The sequence below is a fragment of the Leptidea sinapis genome, chromosome 5 (assembly GCF_905404315.1).
Source record: "Leptidea sinapis chromosome 5, ilLepSina1.1, whole genome shotgun sequence".
NCBI lineage: Eukaryota > Metazoa > Arthropoda > Insecta > Lepidoptera > Pieridae > Leptidea > Leptidea sinapis.
Window position 1 is genome coordinate 3154614 of NC_066269.1, and position 13215 is coordinate 3167828.

At 39.8% G+C, this 13215-nt stretch overlaps 1 protein-coding gene and 1 long non-coding RNA gene across 5 annotated transcripts in view; both read right to left on the minus strand.

Moving 5' to 3' along the window:
* Positions 1 to 13215, minus strand: part of LOC126964688 (casein kinase II subunit beta) — a 36268-nt gene that overhangs the window by 19622 nt on the left and 3431 nt on the right. For all 4 annotated transcript variants that reach the window (XM_050807963.1, XM_050807962.1, XM_050807964.1 and 1 more), the window contains exon 7: positions 12451 to 12548. In XM_050807963.1, coding sequence (XP_050663920.1) covers positions 12451 to 12548 — 98 coding nt within the window. The remainder of the gene's footprint in view (positions 1 to 12450; positions 12549 to 13215) is intronic.
* On the minus strand, positions 5912 to 8687 carry LOC126964698 (uncharacterized). Its single transcript, XR_007729416.1, has 2 exons — positions 7043 to 8687; positions 5912 to 6942 (listed from the first exon to the last, which is right to left on the minus strand). It is a non-coding gene; the product is annotated as an uncharacterized LOC126964698 (long non-coding RNA).

Here is a 13215-nt window from a genome sequence, read left to right on the forward strand (position 1 = left end):
ACATTCTCGTATCGCTTTTAAACTAAAACTATGCTATAAAGTATTTTAACTATGAAGTGGGTAATAATCAATGCTATCTATGGAATGATAATCTCTCTAATTTTCGAACGTCGTCGTCGGCAATGAACTTTCTTGAAATTTGACTCAAATATTTTACGTTGCTCCTTACTTTGGCCATTCTTTCGATTGGCATCATAAAAGTAGGGGTGTTTTTTTTTTACTTTTAAGTCGGTTCGAATCCCAGACGAGGCAAATAATTATTAGAAAACTTTTAAATGCAGAATTACTAACTTTTAAAAATAACATAAAGTCTTCTTTCAGTAAAATACCCAATCTGCGATATTTAATGTACTTTCCCTTCATGTCCCATAACTTTGGGACACCCTGTATATGCCCTATGTAAAGTTCAGACAGAAATCTCTTCGGCAAACTCTGTTTTCCTTGGACGTAAAGAAGTCGATTGGACCGGATGGCATTTCTCCCATGGTGCTTAGAACGTGTACTCGGTGCCACTGAGTTGAAGCCGGTGGTAACGTGTTTATTCCGGCTGACTCATGGAAATCAGCCCTCGTCCATCCTATCCAAAAAAAGAAGATAGTTCGGATCCGGAAAACTACAGGCCTATAGCTATTACCTTACTCTCCAAAATCATGGAGAGCATAATTAACCACCAGCTCGTTATACCAAGAGTATCAACGACTGCCAGTACGGCTTTCGCCAAGGTCGGTCAGCAGGCGATCTTCTGGTATCCCTAACACATGGGCGGTCTCTATGTAAGCAAGAAAGAAGTCCTAGCAGTAAGCCTGCATATAGCGAAACCTGTGATCGTGTATGGCACAAGGCGCGTCTCTCTAAACTTCCATCATTTGGGCTTCCCGAGAGCTTATGCAAATGGAACTCCCAGCTTCCTCATTGGGCGCAGTATACCTACATCGTTGTCATCAGTTATTGCTCGAACTCGATGCCCGTGAACGCTGGAGTGCTCCCAGGCTGTGTGCTATGTCCTACACTGTTTCTTCTGCATATCAATGATATGTTGGACTCCTCCTCGGTCGTCCGCTTCCTCAAGGTCACGGAATGGGGTAAAATAAACCTTGTTCAATTTAAGCCTCAAAAGACTCGAATTTACGCGGTTACCCCGAAAAAAACCATTTGTCTATCACCACTCTTCGGCAGCACCTCCTTTAAAGCCTGGCCTAGTATCGGAATATTGGCTCTCGATCGGAGCTGGGTGTCATAAATAGAATTCGGCAATACGTCAAGCCAGCTTACATTCTAGCGCTCTACAAAGCGCAGGTCCTACTACATATGAAGTATTGCTGTTATCTCTGATCTGGTGCACCCCAGTATCAGCTTGAACCATTTTACCGCGTGCAACGCAAAGCCGCACGAATTGTCAGGAATCCAGTTTTCTATGAACGGCTCGATCACCGGGCGTTAAGTAGATATGCCGTTTCACTGTGTGTCTTCTATCGCATTTATCACGGGGAGTGTTCCGAATAGCTGTTTCACCTGTCGCCAAATTACACCTTCGCACGACACCCCACAAATAAGATATTGTTACGTGTTAGGATTCGAAAGATTTGGAGACTAAGACCTGCTGACTATTTTAAAGACTTTATTCACTAGCACTAGGTCCAACACAAAGCACTAGGTCCAAACACTAAGTACTAACGATGTCCTAGGTCGTAGCCAAGTAGTAGATTCCCCTGGTATCATCACTAGTTTTCACTTCGAAGTCGCCTCGAAGGTAGCTCAAACTGAACTGAACTGGCTCTTTTTTTTTTTTTTTGCGCCCAAGCAAGGGAATGGGCTACCCTCCGGGATAACGACGGGAGGGAGGTGGTGAATGCTCATGCATACCAACGCAGCCTAAGTCTGCGTTGGTTATGTGGGACTCACGTGAAAACCTAGGTGCCTACCCACTAAACACCACCTGCAGTTGGCTTTGGGCAGGTGCCCTCTAAGCCTACATCGAAGGCGACCTTCTCATGGGGAGAGAGAGGCGCAAGCGGCACTCCCTATGGAGTTTCCGCTGGGATATTGCACAGAGGGTGCTATCTAATTGGGACTAGTCACATCAGAAGGATGATCACAAAATAGAGGTGAATCTAAATGCGTCTGATTGTCCCCGGATGCCAAGAGGCGTTCCAGGTCAGACGAGAAGGTAGCTCAAACTGAACTGAACTGGCTCGCCTCCCTGCGGCTATTTATATGGGCCGAGACGAGTCCCAGACCATTCCAGAAAGTTCCTTTCTGGAACGTACACAACTCGCGCGAACGTGATCGACCGATTCTGGAAAGTTCGCGGATGTACCCGGTTTTCGAGACTGTGCTTCTATATGGTTCCACAGTAGTTTCTCTAACGCCATCTAGTATTGAGTAGGGGGTTTCATGTTGTCTTTGTTCTTTGAGTAGTTTTACTGGTTGACGCTAGATTGTGCTAGTTTCTTCGTGCTTTGTATGTTCGTAACACTACTCCCCTCTTAGAGAAGCTCGTCCCGAGCATCGTTGTTACTGCCATGGTAACACGCCAGACGGTCTATGTGTACCACTTTGAATGTTCCTCTTGGTTGCTTTTGAATCCTATAAGTCACATCATACAATCGGATAACCACTGTGTATGGACCGTCCCACTTGGTCTGCAACTTTGGAGATTTCCCTTTCTAGCGAGTTGGGTTATGCAGCCACTCCAGTGACCCTTCCTCGAAGCCGCTCGTGTTCGATTTCCTGTCGTATCTGGTTTTCATGTGCTCACTTGACTGTAACCCATTATCCCGAACCAAGGCGTGTATATAGCGCATTTTTTCCCTTAAATCGCAGACATAGTCTTGTACGGTCTCTGATCCCTCCTGTCAATAGGTCTACTGGTATTCGTAGTTCTCTACCATAATCGACATGCGCCGGGGTAGCTTTTATGCTTTAATGCTCTCATACTTAGCAGTTCCGTATGACAGAAGGAAGAGTGGCATATACTTGTCCCAATCCTTTTGTTTGTCGTCTACCAATTTCGCCAAATGCCTCTCAAGGGCCTGGTTAAATCTCTTAACCATTCCATCAGACTGTGGATGGTAACGCGGTGGTTCTTGTCTTGTGCATGCCCAAAATTCTGCACACTTCCTGGAATACCTGCGATTCGAAGTTCCTGCCCTGATCAGAATGGATTTCTAGAGGCACACCAAAGCGACATATCACTTCTTCGACTAACTTAGAAGCGACTGTTGTAGCTTCTTTGTTTGGTATGGCGAACACTTCGGGCCATTTGGTGAAGTAGTCCATGACGACCATAAAATACTTGTTTCCCGATTCCGTAACAGGAAATGGCCCAGCTACGTCAACTGCAATTGGTGCACCGACGTTATACAACCGCAGGTTACCACGGCTCCTGGTCTGTGGTCCCTTTGCAGCAGCGCAAGTAGTAGCAATCCTGTACATCACCTCGACAATGCAACCAGTAGAATCGTTCTCGCACTTTTGTTAACGTCCTCTTGGCACCTAGATGACCTCCTGATACGCCATCATGTATTTCACGGAGCACATCTGGTACTTCTATTTCCACATAATTCATGGATTTCAACCAAGTGGTTAAACTTCGTCTACATTCCACTTTGTTAAGCGTATAGATCTTGAGTTTTTCATTAATAAGGTTATAAACATGTTCTGATTGTTTCATAAACTGTCGCTTTTCAAAAGTGGTCTTTACATTAAAGTTTTGTCTTATAAGAGTAACATGAAGGACATAAAGTTTTCTAACAGATAGTACGTCGCAGTCTTTATATCTGTTCAGTACGATAGATTCCTGGCTTTAGAAATGTCACTTTTAAAAGGGCTCTGTGATCTTTCCACAGCTAAGAATTTAGTTTTTGTGGCACCACCCCAGACAGGAATGCAGTAAATTAAAATTGACTAGATTGGTTTTACGTCACCCCGTTTCTTCCATGTGATGAAGTGTCGAAGGTCGTCATCTCTTTCTTGAGCCTCCCTCATAGCATCAGCTTCCCAGAGACCCAAAGGACTTGTTCTCGTTAGCGTAATGTTACTTTATTTCATTCCTGCTTAACACAATGTTTGCAGTCTTCCGAACACGGCCTTCGTGAGAGTGCGTCGGCATTCCCATGCGTATTTCCGCTGCGGTATTCAGGCTTGAAGTCATACTCCTGGAGCTGTTCAATCCATCGAGCTACTTGACCTTCCGGGTTCTTGAATTGCAGTAGCCACTTCAAGGCTGCGTGATCAGTTCGCAGTTAAAACTGTCTGCCGATGAGATATTTGTTGAAATGTTGTAGCGTTAAGATGCTAACATCCTCCATACCACAGGATTGGTGTTTCTTCAGTTTCTGAAAAGAATCTTCACAAATCCCAACTAAATTGTCGTTTAACTTCTGTCAGCCGATGTAGTAGCTTGGCTATCTCTTGGTATCTCTGAGAATCCCTTAACAAAACGCCTGTAGTATGAGCATAGGCCGAGGTATGCCCGCACTTCGGTTTTGTCCTTAGGGGTAGGCCATTTTTAAACTGCTTCTAGTTTCTCCGGGTCTGTTTGGATTACATCACTGGAGATAACATGGCCGATATAATTGACCTTAATCCTAAATAAACGACACTTTTTCGGGTTCAACTTTAATTCGGCTCCCTCTATTTTGGCGAAAACTCGCTCCAAGTTTCGCAAATGGTCTTCAAAGTCACGGCCAACAATGATGACGTCATCTAAGTACACTAAGCAAGCCTCTCCAACTAAGCCTGCCAGTACACACTCCATGAGTCGCTCAAATGTGGAAGGTGCGTTGCACAATCCGAAGGGCGTGATGTTAAATTGCCATAAACCTTTACCGGTCAAGAAAGCTGTGTTGTCCTTGTCTTTTGGATGAATTTCCACCTGCCAGTATCCAGATTTCAGGTCTGGGGTCGAGAACCATTTCGTGCCACTCAAGGTATCCATAGTGTCGTCGATTCGAGGTAACAGGTAACTGTCCTTCTTAGTGACATCATTGAGACGCCTATAGTCCACACAAAATCTCGTGCTATCTTTCTACTTCACTAATACAACAGGTGAGCACCACGGACTTGCAGACGGTTATATAATCTTATTCCTTCTCATGTCCTCCAAAAGGCCTTCAACTTGTTTTTCCTTTGCAATTGGTATCCGTCTTGCTCGTTGACGAATTGGTCTCTCGCTTCCGGTATCTATCCTGTTCTGAACTACAGACGTTCTTCCAAGGTCCCCTTCTTGATTAGAGAAGTTATTCGCGTAGCGCTGTAAAAACTTCTTAGCTTAGTTTGGATAACTTTAGTATTAAAGTGAGACATCCACAGTAGACCACCTTCCCTATCCTGCTCGCACCCGCCTCATTTCACTATGTTGACATTCAACTTAGTATTATAACGGAGAATATACTAGAATCTCCAATGATTACTTAAAACAACCCTTATCATATTGTTATTGTCATTATAAGAACAAACTTACATTAATTAATTTGTGATAAGGGTCTAGAATTCTCCGATTATGTTTATTTTTGATTAAATGAAAACCATTTAAATCAAGCTAAGAGAATTGCCCTGATGTAGTAAATTTTATGTATAAAATGTTATCATCATTTATGATTTGTTTTCATGTAAAATATTTTCATAAACTGTCTGTATTCTCCAAACTAACGGTCAAGTTAGTTCTCTTGCAGCGTTTTACTACGAGATGCCTATATCATATATGTTCACCTTATATCGTCAAATGAAAATTTCAAACTATTCTTACAATTATAGGAAATAAAGTTAAATTTCAGATGCATGTCGATTTTACAACCTCTACTTCTACGATGACAAGCATAAATAGTAGAGCTGAGGTGCAACCACAGAGGTGGAATGAAAAAGAGTTGGAGACAGGACTAACAGCATGCAGGGTGGCAAGAAAAGACTGTTTCTTTACAATATTTTATTAATAGTATTACGGTACAACAAAAAGTGATGCTCAAGTATTTTAGATGTTAGAACAGTTGCGTTTATAAGCTCTACAATACTGTCTTTGATACTTTACATTATATTTTGTACACAGTCCGATTTTCAAAAACTTATGTTTCTTTATTTTTTTTGAAGAATTAGTGATATATAAGTTCATCTCTAAATATAAGGTCTATAATAAATCGAAATCCAAAATGGCGCCTATGAAATTTACCAACTTCTCTTCATGGGTGTCATTTTCATGGTTTTCGGGGTTAACAATAACGAATATCGGGTCAAAATCGAAATCCAAAATGGCGCCTATAAATTTTACCAACTTCTCTTCATGGGTGTCATTTTCATGGTTTTCGGGGTCAACAATAACGAACATCGGGTCAAAATCGAAATCCAAGATGGCGCCTATGAATTTTACCAACTTCTCCCCATGGGTGTCATTTCCATGGTTTTCGGGGTCAACAATAACGAATATTGGGTCAAAATCTAAATCCAAGATGGCGCCTATGAAAATTACCAACTTCTCCTCATGGGTGTCATTTTCATGGTTTTCGGGGTCAACAATAACGAACATCGGGTCAAAATCGAAATCCGAGATGGCGCCTATGAATTTTACCAACTTCTCTTCATGGGTATCATTTTCATGGTTTTCGGGGTCAACAATAACGAATATTGGGTCAAATTCGAATTTCAAGATGGCGCCTATGAAATTTACCAACTTTTCCGGCCTAATATCCGGTATCCGGCCAAACTGCTATCCGTTTCATCTCTAATAAAAACGTCCTTCATTTTCGTGACATCCATTCCGGTTTATCCGTAAAAAATTTACCCTAATGCGGGCAAAGAAGTTTCACTTCAAAAATGATCCCAAATTCGTTCTCTGCACCCTCGAGAACCTCGGATACGATACCCATATTGTTGAAATCATTATTTTGCGTGGCGGCCATCTTGGGTTACAATAATGATCCCAAAATCTTTCTCTGCATCCTCGATAACCTCGGACACGATACCCATATTGCTGAAATCATAAATTTGCACGGCGGCCATCTTGGATTTCAAAAATGATTCCAAAATCGTTCTCTGCACCCTTGATAACCTCGGATTCGATATCCATATTGCTGAAATCGTAATTTTTCGCGGCGGCCATCTTGGATTAAAAAAAAACTGCGTTTACTGCACACGTCGTTATGCGACATAATTGCCATCTAAAGTTCTAATATTTAACTACTAAACGAATACATCAACCAATTATCAAAAAAACATAGGTATTAAGAAAAACAAAATTCAAACTTGATAAAGTATCAAATTCATTTGATTCCCGCAATTAACTTTAAGTACGTGTATGTGTTTGAGCGGTGTCAGTGTAGTGGTGCGTTCGATACCTCTTTGTTTTGAGAACGCGTCCTTAAACTAGCACGCGTAATTTTCAGTGTTTTTTTATAAAAATACGGGACGAGACGAGCAGGACGTTCAGCTGATGGTAATTGATACGCACTGCCCATTACAATGCAGTGTCGGTCAGGATTCTTGAAAAGCCTAAAAATCCTGAGTTGCACTACAATTACGCTCGTCTTCTTCAGACATAGGATGTGAAGTCTCATTTGCCCAGTAATTTCACTAGCTACGGCGCCCTTCAGACCGAAATGCTGCTTCACGGCAGAAATAGGTGCCGTTTTGGTACCCATAATCTAGCCGGCATCCTATGCAAGGAGCCTCCCACTTGTGTAGTATTACTCTTATTATATTATATCTTATTATCAATATGTTGAAAGAATCATTCCACAGCTTGGTTGTATGTGGAAGAAAGTTCCTTGAAAACTGCACTGTAGAGGAACGGGACACAATCATACATCCCGATGGTAATTTGTGGCGTCTCCTGCGATGACTACATTAGAGTATTGTTATTATTAAGAATTGAAATTATTATTTATTAGCAACTCTATCAAATAAACAATCTGTCTAAAATTCAACAATTATAATTGCTCTCGTTTACATAATACAAAATATTATAAAGTATAATAGGATATGTTTAATCGTAATATAATTCAATGTGTTTATTTTACAACCTTTAAAGGTCCAGCTTATGATGAAGGTATATTTAATATTTTGTAGATTAAATAACGAAGGCGCCTTTCGAGGATAAGGGGGAGGACGTGGTAGCAGACGTGGCTGTGGGAGAAGGTTGACAGCAACAACTTACTTCCCAAGTTTAAATCGCGCTTTGTGTTATGTGTATATGAAAATTATAAATTTCCAATAATATGACGTACGTACGAACGAATGAATTCGATAACCTTCTTTTTAAGCTAAGTCGGTTAACCGTTGTTACGCCAAGCGTTCTCAAACACAAACAAGTGGGCTGCCATCGACTTCAAGGTCACCGCATGACGCAACGGCTCGGGTTACAATATAATTTATTGCTCTTCAAGTGTTTGGTTTTTGTTTATAAAAACTTGTGTCGTCGCTTTCGTTTTGAAACAAGCTAGCTCTGTTAAATAATATAAACAAGAGATAGGGCAGTCACATATTTGTTATGATTTTGTTAAGTTTACCTATAGATTACATTTCGAATATTACTAATGAATGTAGTATTTGTTTACATATTTAACATACCTCATATTAATATTATACATAGAAATACAAATTATGTTAGTAAAATTCCACATAATATATTATACGAAATTTGTAAATTTCCAACAATATTAGATAAATAGGATCTAATTGATAACTTTTTCTATGTATTAGTGCTAGTAGATGGCCATGCATCAGTAGTTGGCCACTTTCCCTAAAAATGCTTATAACAAGAGTTTTATATAACATTTTTTACGCATTGTTGGCTAGTGTGATCATCTGGCAACACAAAAAAATAGACGCCGTCATGTTGGTAGCCGTGATATTCAAGATGGCGAATTTTGACTTTTGAATCGGTGGTCGTCAGATTAAAACAAGGTAATTTCTTATGTAATTTATTAAGCAAAGAGGTCAATCATTCGAAAGATTTTGATGGCAAATCATGTTATTTTGTTTGGATAATTTGGTTTTAAGATTTATAGTGGGTTTGAGTCAACATTTGTTTTAAAAGATAAAAATGCATTTTTGCTTACATTATAGTTTGTTGGGGTGGCCCATTACTAGCATCTGTTAGTCAAAATAATTTAATAGTTGCATTATTTTTTATCTAACCTAAAAAGTTAATAAAATTAAAATGCATTAACATTTTTTGGGTTTTATTTTTAATTTTCAGTAATGAGCCGGGTGGGCAACTAGTGACTATTATTTCGGCCAATTACTAATTCTGTCCATGTATTCCATTTTAGGTAAGTACTAACTTTTTTTTTAATTTTTAGATGCCAGGAAAAAAAGGAGCGTTTTTAAGTTATAGTGAAGAGGCCATGACCCAAGCCGTTAACGACGTAAGACTCCATGACACACCGATACGTGCTACCGCCAAGAAATTTGGAGTTTCTCGGCAGACTCTTGCAAATAAAGTGACCGGGAAATCTCCTCTTGCAAGAAAGATGGGCCCAGCCACTATGCTGACAAAAGAAGAGGAGAGAATATGCCAATGGGTGTACGAATCTGCAGCGGCTGGATTTCCCATTACTCACGAGCAGCTGCTCTTCGGTGTTCAGAAATACTTGAATGATTTAAAACGAAACTGCAAATTTTATAAGGCGAATAATAAGCCAGGAAAAACGTTGTTGGGCCGACATTATCCTTGTCCCCAACCTCTGTTGGGGACGTCAGTTAAAGACTCTTCTTTAACTGTGACGAGACGGCTTTCATGTTAGCACCTCAAACACCCAAGGTCCTCGCAAAAAAAGGAGACAAAAACGTCTACCAACATGTTAATGCTGACGACAAAGAGTGCTTGACTGTACTTGTTACAGGAAACGCTGCCGGCACCTTTGCTCCTACGACAATTATATACCCTTACAAGTGAATTCCAGCTGAAATTTCCGACAATATTCCATCAGGGTGGAAACTGGGAAAAACCGACTCGGGTTGGATGACCTGTGAAGCTATTTTTGAGTTCATAGCTGACATATTCTTCCCTTGGCTATCCTCTCAAACCCTCATGTTACCTGTCATACTCTTCGTAGATGGACACAAATCGCATTTGTCTTACCAATGCAGCCAGTTCTGTCATGAGAAAGGCATCGTACTTATACCACTCTTTCCAAGTGCTACTCAGTTGCTGCAACCACTTGACGTGGCCGTTTTTAAACCTTTAAAGGTGGCTTGGAGGAAGCGAGTGCACATGTGGCGGATTACTACCAGGACCACCATCTAGCACAGCTGACTTCAACATTCCAGCAGCGATTTCCGACTTAGCCACTGCGGACATCGAGCTTGTACATGCACAACGAGGACCCTCATGTACTAGCACTGTGCCTAGTCCCTTTAAAAAGCACTTTTTTATGTACCGACGGAAATGGGCAAGAATACAAAAAGGAAGCCAAAAGAAAAATTGCCCACCGTAGCTTTTGGACAAGATTATGTGATCTACTTGAAACGGAAAATGGAAAAGAAGGAGAATCTCGCAAAGAAGAAGTTAGAGCGAGCCAACGAAAGGAAACGGAAGAAGGCGGAAAAAGATGCATTGATGGAACAGAAGAAATTGGAAGGAGAAGATCGAAAGCGCCGCAAGTTTCAAGACACCCAAGCCAAAAAAACCAGAAGACGTCTGTGTTATTCTTCTGACTCAAGTGTTAAAGTCTCATCGGCAGAAAGCGACATTGACGATGAAGAAACGGATGAGAATGATAGTGACAGCAAACTTATCCTTCCGAAAAAAGTGAACGGCGAATTCGTCATCGTTCGTTATGACGGCAGGTTTTATCCCGGAAAAGTTTATTACGGCGCTTTCATTGGTCTCTTCAATTTCTGCCATGGCGAGAGTGGGGCGGCTATGGAAATGGCCAGTTCGGCCCGACGTTTGTGAATACGAGTGGAAAAACGTCATCACTACCATAAAGGAGCCTCAGAAAACAAGCAAAACGCGAGACCTCTTTAATGTGCCTGAAATGAAACACTTTGAAGACTAGACTTATTTAAAATAATTAAATAAATTTCTTATGAAGCAGTCTATAAGGCTTATTTTTATTTAGAACACAGAATATAGCATTGAAACTGGGTGGGCAACTACTAGTGAGAAAGTGGCCATCTACTAATTTTTCACTTATCTCAAGTGGCCATCTACTAGTATTTGTATTTATTTTTAATTTTCTTTTTCTTCTTGAATTTTTTAAACTGGAGTAATCTGTTGATTGATCTTAATAAATCCGAGTTTAAGTTATCGCAAAACGCTTTCACCGAGTGCATAGACCGAATAACAACACAGACAGTGTTTAAAAACAAAAACTACTGCATTAAATGGTCATCTACTGGCACCGCTACCTTATAAGTCTATTTAAAATAAGTATTTTTGTGTAAAAAATAAATTATACTTATTTCTGAATATAAAAAATAAATTATACTTATTTCTAAATTATAATTCTTTCATTTCTGCTTTCCCAAATGTATTTTATTATTATACATACTATTATTATTGCGTATTAAATAAAATGAAAATATTATTTTATTGTGTGTTCCTACGTATTAACAGTATGTACTTAGTAAGCCAACAGGCGGCCATTTGCAATTTATTTGCCGACGGCATTGATAATGAAATTGTTGATGAATGGGTATATTTTTTTAGTTTAATGCAACAATCCCGTGGGTCGAAGTAATGACATATTAATATCAAAAAATAGGTTATATAGTATATTTTAATAATAAACAAGTTTTATTAACGTACGCGCTAATATTTAACATAAAAGCTTAATATAATGAAAATTTTATCACATTTCTACCTATAATCTCGAGCTTTAACCTTTTAGTTCAATAACATGGGTTCAAAAACACAATTTAATTATTATACATGTTGATTTTCTATACTTTTAACTACATAAATGTATTTTTTATATAGCTATAGGTGCAGTCGTTATGTAATTATATCGCTTTTAATAATGATGAATCTGGCGCTCGCCGTCGGATAATCTTAATCGCGTCATCGGGACGTTGAAGTAACTGCCAGCTGTCATTGGTCGGAGATTGCAATGGATACATTATACAGCCTTACCGATGATAAGTAACACCATCTTTTTTTCAGTCGTTAATGTGTTATTTAAGCACTTTTCATAGCACACTTAGGCTTGTTGCTTGACGCACAATTGACACACGACTAAGGAGAAACGCGCGCATAGATTGTCTTTAAGCACACTTTTGCAGTTCCGTTCTCAGACTGCGAATGATATGACCATATGTATAGAACGTCATTGAATGATTCCAACATGACTGGACTAATAAAGACATCCTCCACAGATAACCAAAGAAGACCAAATCTTTGTTGCAAGATCTACTTATTCCAAAAAGGAATAAACCATGGTTTTCTTAAGGTGGATCTGCATGTCTACGGTAGTGTGCGACGGAGGGACGTGGTGTGGCGCGCTTAACGTTTACCGTTGTTGTATGGGAGCCCCCGCAACGAAGACTTGTTGCTCGCAGCCGCTTGCAGCTGTATCTGATACGCCAGAGGGTGAATCTTGAATCCATATAACCTGAAAACATGTTTATATGTTAAAGAATAATGCAGTGCTTATATTCTGTATGTAATAATAACTGAATGACAGTCTTAACATGGCGAAGCATGAAGGAAAATCTTATATTAACCGCAGAACTTAATTGAATCCATCAATGTACTGGTGTACCAATAGTACTGACACCGAACTAGCAAGAAGACGGGCTCGCTCTTTGTCCGAGCAAGAACAATACCATACAAAATACCAGTGGGAGGCACATTTGGACATATTTTTATCGCAGATATATGATTTCTACAGTCAAAAATGGCACAATAAGGCATATTTGAATTTAAATGATAATTATGTTTCACTTGACATCAAACGACTGGTTTTACTTGAGCCTCGAGTAAGTACATTTGTACAAAATAGTGGCGACAGGGTGACGCCCACATGCCACTTCCACTAGTTGTTTCGTGTGTCAATCGTTAGTCTCAGACTGGTTAGACTTGACAGTGACAACAGCTATACACATTACATTTAAATAATTGCAAGTGTTCCCTTGATTTGTTTACATATTTAAAAAAAATTAATGCAGCAACGAGATGTACATAATTCCAAGTTGATCTTTCTAGTGCTAGGCTTACAAAATCGTGGCCATTGGTGTATGTTTGTCCATTATTGTATTCTGAAACAACTCCTTATCAGA